This window comes from Xiphophorus maculatus, chromosome 5, assembly GCF_002775205.1.
Source record: "Xiphophorus maculatus strain JP 163 A chromosome 5, X_maculatus-5.0-male, whole genome shotgun sequence".
Taxonomy (NCBI): Eukaryota; Metazoa; Chordata; class Actinopteri; order Cyprinodontiformes; family Poeciliidae; genus Xiphophorus; species Xiphophorus maculatus.
In genome coordinates, this window is record NC_036447.1 from 12,775,993 (window position 1) to 12,794,954 (window position 18,962).

The window sequence follows — 18,962 nt, forward strand, 5'->3', positions numbered from 1 at the left end:
TGTAGTTTTATGTAAAAGCCAAGAAGATAGTTTCTTCAGTTTGTATTGCTCAATTGCAATAGTTGAATTCTGTAATATTGTCAATATTGCTGTAACATTTCTCTCTGTCCAAATATGGTTAAAAGAACAAAACAAACAACCTCCAACTTTTGCTTTTTTCTCTTGATGAAAAAAAACAACAGAAAAACAAATTCAAAATGAAATCATTACTTAGCTTAAGATGAGCTTAAGAACATTTTATTTGTTTGGAGCTTCCCTAATCCTGATTGCTGTTGTAAAAGATGACAAAAACGAACCACAGATATGCCAGAGACAACAACGAGTCCTAAGCATTTTTTTTGTTTTTTTTTCTGGTTGGTGTAACCTTGAAGGTTGGAATACGGATAAAGTTAAAAGGTCGTGTTCAGTGTTAATCCTCCACCCTGTGATGCATTCTTCCACACTCTTACAGGGCATCCGTTTGTTGGCAAAGAACCAAAATAAAGTCACATACACACACAGGAGCTGTTTCTGTTTCAGTGATCTGGGCAGACACCCAATCTGCGGACAGCAGAGCCTATGTCTCAAGCTGGGGATGTGCTGTTTTCTGTGTGTGCGGCGTGTTGTTGCCATGTCGTGGCTTGTGTCCTATTATCACCCCTCTCCCACTTCCTTCTCTCCTAAGCACAGACACACACTAAAACACACACACCGTCTCTCAAAGACTCGGCCAAAAGCCAAGACTGCAGCACCGGGAGGCTAAACTCGCTCTGATTTGTGAGGCGACAAAAAGCAGGGAAAGAGATCAACTGTTCACTGTTGTGTGTTGCTAAGAAAAGAACCAACATTTAAGTAAATGCTTAAATGTTGATGAAAGAACTCTCTCAGAGCATTTAACTTCCAAAAAATTATTTTTATTCTGAAGGACCAATAAAATTATGGCAAATATTTACAAATAGTTACTTCTCAGTTTCACATTACTGATACATAAATGGAATAATTCACCAACAAACAGTCACTCTGGTGGACAGATGGACAGGTACACAGACTGAGTATGAAGAGATGCATCAAGCAAACTGTAATTCAAAATTTCACAGTAAAAATCAAAGCCAGGAAATTAAATAACCATAATATAACCATAAAATAGAAAACATAAGCCTTATAACAAATTCACCATTTATTTCCGGCTTTCGGGATTAAAACCAATTACCAGTCAGGAGCAAAAAATAAAACAGAGGGTTGTTGAAGAGAAATCAAGTGATATGATATCTTTGGCAAAGTCGCACTGCAGTAAAATACATTCAAATATTAAGACAACACACAACACACAGAGAGAAAAAACACCAAGATTTGTTTGCAACTACTAGAAAATTGAATAAAAAACATACACATTTTCATAAAGAAGCATTTCACTTTTTTCAAACTATCCCCTCCAGAATATTCAAAGGCAATACTTCATTTTATGTATCTGTAAGTCTTTTCTGCCCTTTTATATGTTTTTGTACAAGAATCGAATATTTAAAACAGGCATCACAGGCTTTGGTGAATGTTAACGGATATGTTTTCTTTTAGTTGTGTTTGTATTTTAAAGAAAGGAAAATATTGAAACCAAATTTATTCCTTGTATGTCTTTGCATCACAATGTATTTCTGTATTCCTGTGTTTTTGTTCATATTTTTTTGTTCATATTTTTTAGCCAAAACACAAATAGAAATATCTCCTCAACAGCCTAAACAGGAAGCCATGGACACACACATACGCACGCAAGCATACACACAAAATCAACATAATATTAAAACAACTCCAGATTGTTACACAAAAGGCCACAGTAAGGTGAGAACTCATGTATCCATTTCTTTTTTTGATTGAAACAGCTGCTTAAGTCAGGTTTTTGTAGGCTGATTCGTGCGCATTAGTTCTCTTCCACAGTTGAATAATATAAAGATGTAGGGAACGCTGTAACGCTTCAGCGTGAGATCTGTCTGAAGCCTAGTTATATCTGCAAGCATGGAACAGATTGTGCCACTAATTGCTGTCAAGATGTGATGCTGAATTCCCCTCTGGTTTGGGATTCATATTGAGATACAGTCGAGCAGCGCACACTTGGTGGAAAATCATAATTTAAAAAAACAAAAAAAACCAACCTGATTTGCATTTATTTCTGCCTCTGATTTGACTTGGAGCTGGATTCAAAATAATGCATGTTATCTATTTTAGAGAAGATTGAATCCAGGGGTGGAGAAGTATTTTTGTTTGTTTGATGTTAAGCAGGTTTTGAATGTTGTTTTTGTTTGGTTTTTTTTTACCTTCTTACAGAGTTGTAAAAAGTATTAGACCCCTTTCAGATTTAGACTGTTTTTGCTTTTTCGTTACACTTAAATACTTCAAGAATTTTTCATATCATTCAAACATAACTTGAATAAAAACAAAGAGAAGTTTTTGTTAATTTTGTTAAATCACAATTTAATTATATCAGCCACAGTTTTTGTCCTTTCACTAGCCAAGCTCAGATGCTTAAACAGAACCTGAAAGCCAACAGGAAGTAGGCTAAAAGAATCCCAAAAGCAAACTTCCATCCAAACAAATTGTACTTGTCAAAGAGTCTAGTTAGTATCCAGTTAGTATGAGGTGGTGCGTGCATTAACAATGTTTTTATGTTGGAAAACCCACCAATGGGGCTGAATTAGAACAAAGATCAGTGGGCCATACTTCCTCCACAGAGATGTAAAAAACTCAGTGACAGATATCCCAAATGATTGAAGGTAAGGCGAAACAGTTCTGGGGTTTTGCCATTTTGGATAGCTTTTTTTCCATTAATAATAAAAAATTTGAAACTACTTTTTTCTTTTAACTAATGTAATTTTTCTGATCTGAAATATAAGTACGTCAAAAAAAAACAAAGCAGAAACAGGAAATCTGTAAAGGAGGAAATTATTTTTTATAGCACTGCAAGGAGGAAGATCTGATCTAAAATATTGTTTGGATTTTTAACAGAGCTGTCTGATGAAACAAGGAGAACTTTTCAAGAAAGGTCACATGCTTGAAATCAACACACAGTTCTGCTATACCTTATCCTGGTGGTGTGGCAGTCCTACAGGAGGACAGCAGAGAAGTGAAGTGAGGAAGATGAGTGCATGAGATATGATGAGATTAGGGCCGAGGAATTGGGGGGGAGAGGAGAAACGGGACGAGCTTGTGATGGCACAGCAGGTTTGGGCTCCCCTGGGGAACAAGAGGAGGGGCGATCACCACTTTGCAGAGGACAAAGGGAGGGAGAGAGCGCGTCTATACTAATATTTCTATAAGAATGTGTGTGGGTGTGTGTCTGTATGTGTGTGGCCTCTGCCCAGCACGCTTTCTACAGTCACTACCACCCGCAATGACAAGTCTCCCAGTCAATGTCACAGCTGCAAATCGAAACCACTGCTGGTCAGAGACAATCCTTTCTCTCCCCATGTGAACCCGTTGGGTCAAAGCAGTGGCAGGAGAGGCTGTTTCTCTATGAGACGCAGAGTTAACAAATAATCCTGTTAATGCATCGCCAGCTGATTCTGAGCTGCAAAAGGTAGCAGGCGCTAAGTTTAGCCTGTTTGAGGCTGCTGCCCCATAAACGTGTGAATGTAAATATTTTCGATCATTAGCTGGCTGGGTTGTATCTTTTGTGTTGGTTAGATTTGTATCTGAAAGGAAGCGGGTGTGTTTGCCTGTGTGGCATCTCTTTTTACTGTTTTATTCAGCATTTCTTGAATGTGAACATTTCAATCACAGATCCAGGCCAAAAGCTCTGTCGATAAGGAAATATTCATAGAAATATTATAACTCTTGATAAGTTTACATTGTGTTCCTGTGCCAATGTACAAATCTGCACAATATTAGTATTTGTTCTCCTCTTGTAAAACAGCATTCTACAGTATTTGGGGTGACCTGCCCTCAATTTACATACAATACATAAATATTTCATTTGAAACAGTCTGAGTTGAATATTAAAGGCTTATTCATAGTTTCTGATTGTTGGTTTTCATCAAGATGACAGACTTTTTGTAAAGTGATTTGACGCTGACTTGCTACACTTCAACATTTTAACTACCTAGCATACTACAGTACTTTGAAGTTAAACCTTAGTTAATCATCTTCACTTGGCTTTTGGAAGCATCCATACAGGCCTGTGTGTTTTCTGTCGGGAGTCCAACAAAAGTCATTGACATTCAAATAAAATTAACTAGAGATGCGCCAATTAGAGTTTTGCTATTACTGATTTTGGCTGACCAAAATATCTCTTTAAGCTATTAAGATATAAAATAAAGACATTTAATATGAGATAACATTATCTTTATGGGCTACATTGACAGCTTCTGAATGTTCTAGTATAAAAGTAAGTGGAGTGCAGCTGATACAGCTATCGATTCACCGATTGATCTGCTCTCAGGTCTACATCAAGAGAGCTGCCTGGTGTTTACAAAAGTGCACATCTTGGCAACTTTATCATAACAGGGGAAGGAACATTAACTAAACTTTAAGTCAGAAGCGGTTAAAATACTGACAACTAAATAAGAAATCAAATTTATCGTCTAATTATTCTGAGCAATATGCTGCCATGTATAGAGCTGATAAAAGAGAATGAAGTTTAGCAGGTCTGTGATTGAAAACACATTCATTTCCCTCATCTATGACTCAGACTGTGGTAGATCAGTTTTAGGTGTGGAAGGTGAAGCTTTATGTTACTGTTAAGAGGTTTGTTTGAATTTACAAATGCAGATGTCCAGAGTATTTTAATAGACATAAGAGACAGTGAGGCCAATTTTAGTTTTAGCGTCTCACATTCAGTAAGGGGGATGTCGACATATATAAAACCAAAGGCACTGTCCTTGTTTTCAGCTGGTGTGGTTCAGGTTCAATAATGCCTCAGAAGGACTGAGAGAAAAAGACAGAAAAAAGGAAAGTCTATAGCTGAGATGAGGACCAGCAGGTCCGCTGTCACACAACTCTTCTTTAGCGATGTAGATGCAGAACTTTTACAAATGTAAAATGATCAAATCTATTACAAGTTAAAATAAAAAGATCAAAGAGTAAAGTTTTAAAATGATCTTGCTTAGCAGAGGTTTGTAAACCTCTGTTTTGTTCCCCACTGTAGATTTGGTGTTTACTAAAACTGCACAGCAGCAATGATGAACAATAGCGAGCCAACCATGATAAAGAAAGGAAACCAAAGACTTTGTAAACACTTGCAGATATCTGCTAAATCCACAGCGAGTGGCTTTAAACTGTTTGCTGTTTTCATGAATAAAACTTGTACTCTGAAATTTGAACGGGAATAAATAAAATTGTTTTCTGTTTCACTGATTTCTTTAAATCTTGCGAACAAGGAAGACGTTGCCCGCACACTCTGATGTGTGTGAAGAACAACACACTGATTTCAGATCAATGCCAGAAGGCAAGTCTATCCTATTCTAAACATGATGGGTAAGGCCTCAACCCTGGTGTCAAGCAATTGTCGCAGCGCAGAAGTGATGTAGGGAATAAACCAAAGTCAACTTGAAAGAACAGGAGAAACCTTTCACAGATTTTTCATAAAAACAAAGCTTTATAGGAATTCTTTCAGTATCTCAAACAACACAAGCAGTCAGAAAGAAGAGGAGAAGAACTCGATAAAAACAGTGATTTGAGTCTCTTTGTGCTTTTGTCAGCCAATCCACTAGGGGGAGCCATCTTTGGGGAGTTTTAAAAAAAGTAATCAACAGCACAGGAGAACCAGAGAACGAGAAAACAAGGGTTGATTCCTGGTTCTTGATCTGAACATTTGCAGGAGACGCCTCTGTCCATTGGTACCAGGCAACAAACTATAAACAGGAAAATCTCAATTTGATCACATTTATAAACAAAGACTTCTTATTGTACTGAAGGTTTTTCAGATTTCATTATTAACTGCATCGTCATCCACATCATATTATCACTATTCTAGCACATGACACTATCATAAATCACAAGCGTTTACTCTCACCCAGGAGTGCAGCGCAGGAAAACCTCTGAATATATTACTCTGTGTCTCCTCCATGATAAATAGCTCTTGAACAGGACTACAAAATCTTTGCTGGGGAGGTAGGATAGCACCTTAATGTACAGTGACAACAATAGGTGGGAAAGATTTTTGGTTTATTTGAACAGTTCATATAGTGGAGGGCTCAGATTTTAGGTTGTGCTTTACTGACAGGCATGTATAGTGCTATGAGAAAGTATTTGCCACTTTGCAGATGTCTTGTGCTTCTGCTATGGTCACACTTTAATGTTTCATATCATCAAACATTTTCTCTCCTGATTTAAATACAGACACAGAAATCCTCAGACACACTTTCCACTTTTCTTCAAACTAGTCCAGAAAATGTTTCCCTAAATTCCCAGGAAAAATTAAGATGCCTTACAGGCCTTTGGGTTCTTTTTGATTACAATTTCGCCACTGACTCTAACTGAGGCAAGCCAGGTCTGCAGACGTTGTTCTGTTTTTTTCGGGGGACCTTATGGATAAGGATGAATTTGTGAATAATTTTAGAAGGCTGTCCACTCCTGCAAAAGTTCACAAGTGTTGGATGTTTTCTGAATTTGTCAACTGTCCCAAAGACTTATACAATTATTTTGTGACTCTGGTCAGACAGATAGGTCAATAGCTTTGTCTCTTTGTTAGTTTTGCTTTGCATTGAGATGTGATTGGAGAATACCTGATTTTACAGGTCCAGAGATTTGGCTGATTAAATTGAACCAAAAACAATTTGTTAAATCACAGTAAATGTAAAATTAAGCAGGGGTACAATTAAATTGTGAAGCTGGTTTTAATGGCTTTCTTCTCAATAAATAAATGTGTCACTCATAAAGAAAGAAGCAGAAGACATCTGTAAAGGGTAAATACTCTAGTTGTCTGATGTCATTTGCGCCACTTAAATGCAAGCATGGATCTGAAGGCATGGATAAATTGAGACAACCTGAAACTTCTAAAACTGATTTGATTTCCACCTGGTTATCTGAAATATTGCAACTAAAATATCTCTCAGTATTCTCTCTTTAGGTCAGATCAAAACTGGTTAAAACATTGCCATTTATGTAAGGAAAACAAAAAGGTCAGGTGTTATTAAAACTTTAGGTTTTAAATCTGTTAAGATCTCTGCAGTGCCTTCACAAGCAAGTTTGATTCTAACCTGTCTGCACGTACAGTGTATGAAAATGCTATTTTGCACATGATGTGGGAAAGCTAAGAAATGCTTCTGGTTTACCAGTCAAACAATTTCCAAGCAAGTGAGTGGTGGTTGCCATCTTTGGCATCGGTCAGCCCGTTCTCTAAATATAACCATGTTGTGAGGATGCAGGTTTTATTAGGTAATAGTGCTGATGTTTGCCAAACCCCACCATTAAACAGTGATTATAAGTGATGATGAGCTAATCAGGCTGCACATTTGATACGTTTTTATTGAATCTTACAACCAGAAAGCTAAAAAATGCCACTTTGGGAAACTAACTCCAGCCTCCTGAATACTTTACAGGGCAAAGTATTCATGCCCCTCAGATTTTTTTCCTTTACATTATAACCACAAATATCATTGTAATTTCTGTTTGTTATTTGATATACCAACACAAAGTAGTATGCAGCTGAAATGAGGAACACTGCACATCATCCTGGAAACTAGTGGCAGCATCATGCTATGAGGAGGGTTTTCAGTTAAAAGAATGTGTCATTTTCTTTTCCTTCACGGTTTGTGGTTGTAACAGAAAAGGGTATAAATACCATTGCTACACACTTTCTTCCTTGTGCTCAGCTGGCATAAAAGGCTCAAACAAAGTAACAAAAAGTAAAGATAGAGGGATGGTATACTTCTGCCATAAAAAGTTGTTACTTGTTCAACATTGTGTTTCTAGATTAGTTGTGTTGAAGCCACAGAAAACAAAGTAGAATAAATTCATGGAGGATTTTGGTCTTTCAGATTTATGAGGATTGGATTGTCTTCACTCCACTGCAGCATGGCATAGAAAATTGATTGATGTCAAGTCATAAAAAGTACTGTCTAAGAAGGGATTTGCTCTGATTTGTTCAAATATATAGCAGTCTCTAAACAAAACAACTAGCTTGACTTCTTGGGTTTCATGAATGGAAATAAAAAAGTCTGAACATAATGTAGGAGGGTCCAAATTTGTAATGGTACTTTTAATAAAATGTTTTCTGTATTTGTACAGTAATGTACAACCAGGCAGTATTGTTTTGAAGCCAAAACAAATGTTTGTTGGTTTGGAATCAAATGAAAAGCAAACATCACTGATGTCAAAAGATCTGAAAAACTCCTTCTTGCCTCAGTCCTTGCTCGTACAGGCAGGTTTTTACTGAACGGTGCTGGTGCTATCCATTTATTTCCTCCCTGGTCTTCCTGCTCTCCATCCTTCTCTTCTTTCTGGAGGGGTCAGTGGCGATCGTAGGCAGAGGCTGTTGCAGTGGCAGCAGGGCCTGCTCCCCTTGACGTTGCACTGTAATAATACGGTGATCCTGCACAGAAACACGGACAGTTACATTTCTTTTAACTGTCTGAAACATGAGTAACTCAAATTATAAGAAACTACATAACATTTCATTCAAAGTTTGATATAATATACAGACATGGTTGTAATTTCTTAACATCAAATGCTTCGTCAGGATAAAGTGTGTTGTTTTGCAAAGCAGATGAACCGATTTTCTCTTTTTAAATTTGTATATATTCACAACAAATGCTGCTCAATTTGCTTCTTAGCCATTTTTGTGGCTAATGTGTAAAGTGCATTTTTCGTGCACTTTACACAAGATCTGTCTTGCATATAAAGGAACGAGAGCCACAATACTTTTTCAGATACTAAAATATAAGATATATACAATAAAATAAGAATAAGAGTGAAATTTAAGAATTTTTACCATTATGTATCTCCTCAAGACGTCAGAACATTTGACTACCGATAGAAATGAACTGGTACAAAATGGTTGTTTCTGGGTATAACAGGAATGGAGGCTGTGATGAAGCGGCAAAGTGTGGATTCAACATTAAGCACAAATTTCCTTTTTGACTCAGCAGCAATTCACAAATAAAGAGGAAAACAAGCTCGTACTTTGGCAGTGTAAGAAGTTAATCCTAGTAAAAAGAAAATACAACCTCAATTATATGTCAAGATTTTTCTTGAATACCGGTAACTGATCAGGTTTTCACAACAGATTCTACGAAGACATTATTTAGTAATCAAAATAATATAATTTAAATGGGGTGTACTCACTTTTTTACTATGAATTTATGCCGACCAAAAAGCAAAAGAGTAATTTATTTTCAGAATTTATCTTTTTTTCTCATCTTTTAGTAATCGGTTTGTGTGATATAGTGACATCTACTGACAAAATCCTCAAACTGCATGCAACTTAAAATGTAAAACTAAAACTAAAAATGTAAAAAAAGAATCATTTTTAATTTGCCCCTGTGTTTTAAATAACTTGTCTTGCTGAAACATCTCTTGTTCAGTGCAAAGGTATAGTATATTATTATTAACACATCCTTATTATTAATAGATCCTTGTATTTCAAAGAATTCATAATGCTGCAAACTTAGCCAAGCTTTCCAGGGCCTTTGGAAGAGATGTTGTCCTATTTCATTTAACTTTTAAAATTAATTTCTCTTCAAGTGGGATTTTTCCTCCAACTGTATGAATGTATTTAGAATAAAGACATAATTCTTCAGAAAGATTAATATACTTTTAGTTGTTGTACTCATCTTCATTTTAATTGTGGCCAATGCTGAACAATTACCTCCTTATACCATAAATGACAGTGACTGCAGAAAACCAAAGGAGCTTTTTAACATCCACTGCAACAAAACAGAAAATGAAGGCGTGCTACATGTCTCCAAACTAAGTGCAGATAATGGGATTGTTTTATACTTTTATGATGTTTGTTACCATAATTCTGATTTAAAGCGGTAATTACAGTCATAAATCAAGAATTTTACAAGAAGACATAAATATTATAATACCTTAAACCTTTTTTCACCGTCTCCAGCTCATTTCTTCCCCCCCCCCTCCCCGGACTTCGGTCACAATGTCATCATGCTCATGAATCTCAGTAATTATGTTGGACAGAGTCATTTCTATTACAGATAGGAATGATGGTTAAAATGACAAAAATATGACTCGGTCTGTAATAAATATGAATTCTCTTTTTGAATGCAGTGTAAATGTGAAATGAGCGGCTTCAATTTTCTGCTAAGATTATATTTCAGCGCGGAGCGGAGCAGTGAAAGGCAGGCATGAGATGACATGAGCTGATGAGGCTAATGGCAGAAAAAATAGTCTCTCTTTCACGTACAACCAATAGATTGGGCTTGACTTTCTTTCTCTCTCAGCGGATCCCCCCCGCCCCCCTCACAGAGATACTCCTCGCACCGTCCAAGTGACAGTCCAAGTTGACACGCCAAGTACAGCTCTACCACCACTGATCCCTTGAGTCTATTCTCTCTCCAGGGAGGAGGTCAATTCAATACCATAACCCCAAGTGCACACACAGAAACCCTCTCCCTCTCACCTTAATACACACACCTGTCTCTGTCCCTTCCATCAATCAGAGCAGCTGAACGCCGACAGGTTGTGTCTGTCCGCAGTCCAGGTAATCTTAGGAGCCTCTTTGGGGAAGTGAAGCATTAAGTCGAACTGACAAACTCTTTAGTCCCACTCTAGATTTTAGAAACCCTCTCACCCGGTTTTAAAACAGGAGGTTTACTCATTTGACATTTTATTCTTTTCTCCAGCTTTGGTGTCTCCAAATCTGAATCTCGTCCTCACATTCTTCCATTGGTTTACTCCACTGAATTTGCTTCTTACCACCTGTTCCCTTATGAGGTAACTTTTCTCTTTTACTCCCTCTCTTTCTCCCTCTCTTTAAACCTACCTTGCATTTGTCCTGCCTGACTGGTGAAGAGGCTGGACGAGCATCCGATCTCCGTCCCCAGGAGAGACCCATAATCCTGCTGAAACACTGCAGACAGAGGGATGGAGGGAAGCAGGAAAATTGAGAGTTGATGAGAGGAAAGGAGAAGGCGGGAAGGACTCTGCATGTCATCATAGTCCTAACCGTGTGGATGGTTTGCTCAGCCTGATGTGTATTTTAAGTTTTCTAAAACACGTTGCTCTAGTTTGGTCTCACCCAAACAGATCAACTTCTTCCATATGTTTGCTGTGTCACCTACATGACTTGTTGCAAACTGCAAAGGGGACTTCTTCTGGATTTCTTTTGACAATTGTTTATAGATTTTACCACCTGAGACCAGATCTCTACAGATACTCTTGAATCACCAAGGGCCTCTTGGCAGCTTTTTTGATTACAAATTCAGTTAACAATTTTATCATAAAACCCACTTTCTATAACCTGCTGTCCTCAATTCCTCACTTCTCCTCTTTTCATCCTTTTATATGAAAAATATTGCAAAAGATTTTTACAATCCACTTTAGTGTAAGAGACAGTAAAGGGAAGACATAGAGCCATTGGAGCAAGGGTTTTGGCAAAATTAAATGACATACAGTAGCACGTTTATTCATATTTGCATATAAATATTTAGTATGTACCAACCTAATAGACTAGGGTTTGGAAATCTCCATGATTCATTGTACGTGGAATACTGTGGGTGGGAATACGGACTTCCAGAAAAATCTCCTCCTGAAAGAAAGCACAAAGCAGAAAACGTAGTATGTTGAGAAACAATAAGGAACTGAACACAATAACTATGGTATTCCACATATTTAACTTAATTTGGTTTAATTATTTTTTCTTATATTATATTGGTTTGGTACTGGTTTTAGCCTGTTTTAGTTTAGTTTAACACAGCATGTAGTTTAAGGTATTTAGTTTAGCTTAGTCTTATTAGTTTAAGTTAGTTTAACCAATTTAGTTTAAACTATTTTAGCTAAGCTTAGATTATTTAATTTCACATTTGTTATGTTTAGATCATTTTTATCTTAAGTTTAGCAAGATTTATTATGGTTTATAGCTCATCCTGACTTTTTTATATTAATTTTTGCTTAGTTTAGTTATTTTTCATACACACTGAACATTAACCTCTATCCCGTGTTTCTAACACACTCAGACTAGTTGAATGTGTCTGAGTTGGAGAGCTCAGTCAGACTATAGCGGTCCTTCCACCCAGTGGATGATAGGTTAGCTTTTCTCCCTCATTTACTACTCACTGTCTGGGGTCTACTCTTCCTCATGTCTTCTCCTCCCTCACATCCCTCCAATCTTTTATCTTTATTTTTCTCCTTTCTCCTCTGGTCCGCCTGAGTACAGACCACCCGTCACCCTTCACATCAAAACAACATTCTCCTCTACTTCTTCCCCCCATTTCTCTGCTGACTTACTCTCCTTTTCTCAGTCTTTTGCTCTTTCTTTCATTTTTTTTCCTCCTGAACCATCCCTCCTCCCAGGGGATCCCTCTCCCATAGCTGACAGTCACAGACCCTGATGCCCCCTCCCTCTGTTCTGCCTCCCTCTCCCCCCTCCAACCCATTCCTCTTCCCTGCCTCTCGTTCTGTCGGTTCTGCCTCAGTGCTTTCCTACACCCCCTCCGAGTGTCAGCACCCCTGCTGCAGAGAGAAGGAGACAGAGAGACGGAGTGGGAAGGGGAACAGCAGAAGAGAGTTGCTTGCTTAATGAAGGTATGATATTAGACAGAGTGAACAAAAAGGAGGATAATTTGGCAGAGGAGTGCTGAGATAAAGCAAAGTTGGCAAGTCAAAGTTTCTAGATTATCTCTTTCAATACTTCTAGCCAGCTCATGGAGTCGGCTTTAAAAATTCACTGAAGAAACATTTCAACGGCAGCGTTAGCTGTGTGTTTTCGTGCGCACAAGTTTTCGTTTTTGCGAGTGTACATTTAGTTGCGTCTGTCAGGTGTGGGTCTCAGGATGTGGTCTCCATGGCACCCCCGGGCGCGAACATCCTCTCCCTTGTCATCACCGCGGTGACGGCGATGTGTCAGGTTGTTTAGCAGACGCGAGACGGAGGGTAGAGAGGAGTAGGGAAGAAAGCTCAGGGGTCTCCCTGGTGTAGCTCGGTGTCAAGGTCGCACACACAGACACTGTCAAAAACAAACACACAAACAACGGTACGCACCAGCCCAAACACACACTCAAATATCCTGTCAAAGCCGAGGACAGCGCAGTGGGACAGGGCGACAGGGTTACCCATCTTTAGACGTGCTGTTCCTACATGTCCACTGAGACTCAGTGTGTACATCAATTCATGGACATGGGCGTGTGCGTGTGTGTGTGAATGACTGGGAATACACAGAGACACCAGAGTGCAAACAACATTGTTTTGGACCTTGTGTTTCTATTTTTCCACAGCAGAATCTTTAACGCAACCACCTCTGCTGGTGTGTCAAGAAAAGAGAGAAGAAGAACAGCGTTCCAGGATTGAAACACAAAAGTGCAGTGGAAGGCGGAGTGGAAGGGAATGAATGAATTAGTCGTGGGTCACTGGTGATTCTCATTAAAAACAAATTACTAATGTTGAGGAGGGACAGCTGTGCTACTGTGGCTGCTTTCTAATGATACACAGAGAAAAACACACACATATAGAGCCTCCAACACACAGCTTACACAGGTATATGAACACAAATGCCACCCTCCGGGACCACTGTCAGCCACGGTAGACAGAAAAGGAAGAGGAATGGCACTGCCATGTATGCTCTTCCAACACACACGCCGACACCCCCCCACACACACAACCTACACAATGCATATATAGAGTTTCTACAATATATGTGCTGTAGAAACTCAACTCATGTTTATGGATCTGCTGCAAGATAAAATAATCACTTTAAGGGAAGTCAGATACAATATTTGAGTTTGTTTTTGTTGAGAACTTAAAACGTATAACATGCCTTTAATACAACCAGGTAATGGATCACATAGCAGGTTGTTATTGCATCAAGCTTTTGGACTAAGCACATCCCCAACATGACACCAGTACTTTCTGTACAGTAGAAACTTGTTCTGCAAAAGGAGAACCGCAAACCCTGCAAAAACCAAATGTTTTCACACTGGGATGATGCGACAGACTCGGTTAAACTTGGCAGGGGATGTCAAAAAATATTGCACATTTGTTTAGTTTTTTGCACTTTTTAAAGCATCATATGATTACAACAACTGCAAAATATCAGAAGAAATTTCCCAGTATGAGCAGCTTGCAAGGCAGCAAGCTATCCAGTATGGTACTATTTATACTGTACAGAAAAAGACTGCTGGGAAAGGGAGAATATGACATCTTGATGTAGCCACATAGATGAAAAGAGAAGTATTCAGATCACACTCTTGCTGGATTGGTTGTTTGCTTAATAACAAGAAGCAAACAGCAGCAAGATTCAAGAAAACTGATTATTTCTCAGGGTCCAGAGGGCATTTGTTTGGTCTGCACCAGGTATCCCTTCTCCTTAAATGTTGTGGACCATCTAAAGAAATAAAATCAGGTCCATTTCAAGACGACTGTGCAGCTGTGGTGTGAAAGTGTGCTACGGCTCAAAAGCAATGTCTGAAAAATTCACCCATCCTCCAGACTGAACACCAGTCACATTTGACAACTCTTGGTTGTGAGGTCCCATCTCAAAATCCACCATACCAGATGTTGTTAGTTCTTGTTTAATAGATGGAGCTCTTCAGAATAAGTCAATCACTAATCTGGGTATATTTTATTACGTTTTGAGATAATAATTTGGGTTTTTTTTCCACAGCAGTATCTGTGCCTTGAGTTAACTTACATGGAAGCTTTCTCTGCAAATGATCCTGCAGATTTAAATCCTGGTCAGAGCCTCCTCTGTCCTATGCATTAGGTTGACTCGTCACTCTAAATTGTCCTTGTTGTCAGTATGTGCACTCATGGTTGGACAGGTGACCCATTCAGGGTGTAAAGTGCCTCTTGGCAGCCTCATCAACTGCAACAGGATATGTACCTGATCCCACGTAAGTGGATATTGAGGTATGGTATTGTTTATGGTAAAACATTGACTTAAGGTTAGGCTTTTGGCAAGTTTAGGGTTTTTTCAGTGCATTGATAATCTTTGGCCAACCAGTACTGTGCTGTGTTTGTTATTCAGTGTCATCCTGTTTGATTCTCTCACCCTGTCATCACCTCTAGCCTGTAGATGCTCCTTAATAAATGGACATTTTATTTCCCTGCATAGCTGTTGTGACCTTTTCTTGCCATGTGGTAACTTTTGGGATGAATTTGTGGACTCTAGGTAAAACAAGTTATATTTTTTGCATGTTTGTGTGCATACCCACCCGGTACCATGCCAGTGAGCGAGGGAGTGGAGTAGCTGCCCTGTCCAGTTGGGGGCACATGAGGAGGGTAGCCTGGCAGAGTTGTGCTGGCCAGGTCTCGACCTGTTAAGACACAGAAAATGTCCTCTTATCAGTATCTTACTCCTCTCTGTGTCATTACAGTCACCAATATGCCATCGTCAACATTCTTATCTCTCTAGCAGTTAATTGTGTGCAGAGATCTACAAATTTCTATTAATTTAAAACTCACAGGACCCAAAAATGTCTGTAGTAGCATTGGGATGTTGCTCTTTCAGCAGCTCATTCTAGATGTGTCTCTCCCGTTTGCTTCTTCCTTCCTTGTTTCCCATCCTCTGGCATCTATTAATTTAGTGACTCTCTATTCTATTGTTTCCTCCATCGCCTCCTCCTTCTGTCAGTAGGTGGATGGGATATATAACTGCATTAGACTACATGACAGTGTGTCGCCCCAAATCATTTCTCTATGTTTGCGTGCCGTAGACATTGGGAGTGTGAGGAGAGGGCACCCTCCATTCATCATCATCACAGACACACACACACACACACACACACCAGCACCCTCCTCCTTCTGTCTGCACACACACATTTATCATCATCACAAGCAGCTCAAATACTAACACCATCAATCCCATTCACTTTCCCTCCACTTAACCAGCACTAACTGAGAGGAAGCAGGAAGAGGGAAAAGAGAAATAAGCAAAAAACGGCTGTAAAATCTTTTATAAAGAGAGAATGGTATGAAAAAAAACTATTACAATTAAGGGTATAAAGAAAACATTATCACAACATCAATCTTTAGTGTATTTTTTGGGAGATTTTGTGTGAAAGACAAAGAAGATGATGACTTGAGACGTAACTGGAAGAAGAATGGTACATGGGTTTTCAAAGCTTTTTAAAAAGTTAACTTAGAAAAGCGTAAAAATAATTCAGGCTACTTTAGGTAATAAGCTTTTAACGTCCCATCAAAAACCATTAATCATCAAAGTTGCCAAGAGGCTCATATTAACTCTGAAAGAGCTGCAGAGATCCACAGCTCAAATGGTAAAATTTAGCTGTAGCACTTGTCGAAAGCACTTGGGTGGCAGGAAAAAAAAGACATTGCTGAAGCCTAGAAACCAGAAAACCCATTTGCAGTTTGTTACAAGCCATGAAGGGGAAACAGTGGACATGTACAAGATATGTCTCAGCAGAGACCAAGACATATCTCTGATCTATGTACAAAGTGCTACTTATTGTAGTAAACAAATATGGGACATCACCCTGAACACTCCACCCTCAAGATAAAACATGGTGGTGGCAGCATCATGCTGAGCAGATGCTTTTTCTCAGAAGACACAGGGAAGCTGGTCAGAGCTGATGGTAGGATGGATAGAGCTAAACACAGGGCAACCAGAAGAAACCTGAGAGGTTGCAAATAGCTTGAGACTGGTCTACAGTCTCAAGCTTCATTTAAAGGAAACACATGTTCATGTATTAGAATGGCTCAATCAAATCTACACCTAAATTTGCAGCAATCCTTAAAAAGTGATGTTCACAGACATGTCTACGTCTAAACCTTCAAACCCTGTGCACACAAAATTCAAAAGACCTGCTGCCAAATTGCAGCAAAAGCTGATTCTACTCTCGTCCTGAGTATTGACTCAACATGGCTGCACATGAATTCACACCACACTTGGGTTCTTTATTAGTAAAAAAAAAAAAAAAAAGGAATATCATGGATGTTTTTTCTTTCTCCTAATAGCTAAGTAACACTAACCAATACCTGTTGGACACTCAGAACAAGAGACACTCACCTAATCTTGCCTCTGGTCCTCAGTGATGGGTTTTTATGCATAATCATTTTCTCACAATGAAAACAACTATCATGAGATATAAATAATCCAATTTTCTTTCTTCAAAATTTCTGTCCACTTACGTTAGCCTCCTCAGCTCCTTCTCTGAATGCAATTTTCCCCCCTTCTTTGATTTTCTCCCTTTTTCAGCATCCCTCTGTCCCTCTAAGCCTCCTCTCTCCTGTCTCGTGTAGTAAAGTTTTTCTTGGTGTTTGACGCGACAGCGAGGCATTAGCGCAGACGGGCTGCTCATCCGCTCAGGGTCAGTGCACAGGGCATGGAGGAGAGGGAGAAGAGGGTGGAAGCGGGGAGAGATGGACTCTCTACAGCCAAGTTAGAGGGGGCAGACAGGGCCAGATCCTCAGAGATGTGTGTTGGCGTGTTCGTGTGTGGGGGCGTACGTTCTCATGCACTGTATTTGTGCATATGTATGGCAGTTGTATTGATGTATCTGTTCTCCACAGCTTTTCTTTAGAGGTCAACAAACAAGTACAAGTCTCCTCCGCGCTCACTTGCAGCTACAGATGAGCACGCGTTTTCTGTCCTACTGGTCTGCCTGTCTCATTCACCACATCAAAGAGCCATCAGAACAACCCTGTCAAGCCCAGGAGGATCAACGACACGCAAAGTGTCCCCCTTCGCATCTTCGCACCCTGGTGTACTGGCGGACGCTCTGAGTAAAGGAAAGTGCCGTGCGGGGTTGCGAAGAAGGGTCGAGCATGTAGATGCTGCTCTCCAGCATGTGTCCAGAGTATCAACACTTCAAGGATGCAAAAAACACTGCGTCAAACACACGGACGTCTGATCCCCTAGAGGGAGCTCTGTTCTGAGGGAAAAGACAGCCGAGGAAATGCATGCATAATATTCAGAAGGTGTGTGCGCATGTGAATATGAATGTGTGTGTTTGCATGCATAAGCAGAAATGGAAATTTTTCATCTCTCTCTCTTTTTCTCACACTGTCTTTTTTCCCCTGCTCTGGTGTGTGCAGGTAATATTCCTCTGTGGTTTGAGAGAGAGAGAGAGAGAGAGAGAGAGAGAGAGAGTAAAAGAAAGAACCTATTCCCAGATATCCCATATTCCCAGATCAATGATTCCCTTCATTACAGATGGGAGTGGTAAAGGCTTGTCCAAGTGCTCCCTGGTCTGCTCTTAATTAATCGTGCCTCTCCCTGTGCCCCTAAATGGAGAAAGAGCAGGGAGCGAGGTGTTCACTTTTCCTCCACCTTTCCTTAAATCCCTTTCCTCCACTTAATTGACATTCAAAGCACTGAGCTCTTTAAGCAGTGCTTTGAGCACTTAGATTATGCAGTTTAAACTACTGCTAAGAAGAAAGGCATTAGCTCCAGTGTGTTTTTGTTTATAATTATGGCTTTCCCCTATTTCAAAGTTTCAAGGTAAGTTTTTGGTTTATCCTGTGAATTGGATGAATGTGCAGCCAGAGGTTGGTTAAGCACTACTTCCTTTAGAAGAAATAATTTATTCAGTATTTCACATGCAGTAGGAAAGGGTCAGAATGATCTTAGTTTGGAGAATGAGAGGAACGCTCTTGTGAAAGTCAAGAATAAAAGCTGCTTTAAACAAAAACACTTATTAATAAGCAAATGACATTAAATGGATTCATATTTAAAATATTCTCAGTAGATTCAGAAATTTTTTTTTTTTACAAATTGGTTTTTAGTTTCTTGAGTTTAAACTAAGTGCTCATAGCACTGCTTAAAGCACCATGTTGCTGTGTTTACTCATTATACTAAAGTATCTCTACACAGTTTTTCCAAATTTTATGCAAAGTTTCTGCAAAGAGTGGATGACACTGGATCT

General features: G+C 39.2%; 1 protein-coding gene across 3 annotated transcripts in view; it reads right to left on the reverse strand.

The window, feature by feature from the left end:
• Positions 1–2,963: 2,963 nt before the first annotated feature.
• pax5 (paired box 5) overlaps positions 2,964–18,962 on the reverse strand; it is a 59,565-nt gene continuing 43,566 nt past the window's right edge. For all 3 annotated transcript variants that reach the window (XM_023334413.1, XM_023334411.1, XM_023334412.1), the window contains exons 8-11: positions 15,291–15,392; positions 11,585–11,671; positions 10,907–10,993; positions 2,964–8,497 (exon numbers count right to left, since the gene is read on the reverse strand). In XM_023334413.1, coding sequence (XP_023190181.1) covers positions 8,415–8,497; positions 10,907–10,993; positions 11,585–11,671; positions 15,291–15,392 — 359 coding nt within the window. In that variant the 3' untranslated portion in view covers positions 2,964–8,414. The remainder of the gene's footprint in view (positions 8,498–10,906; positions 10,994–11,584; positions 11,672–15,290; positions 15,393–18,962) is intronic.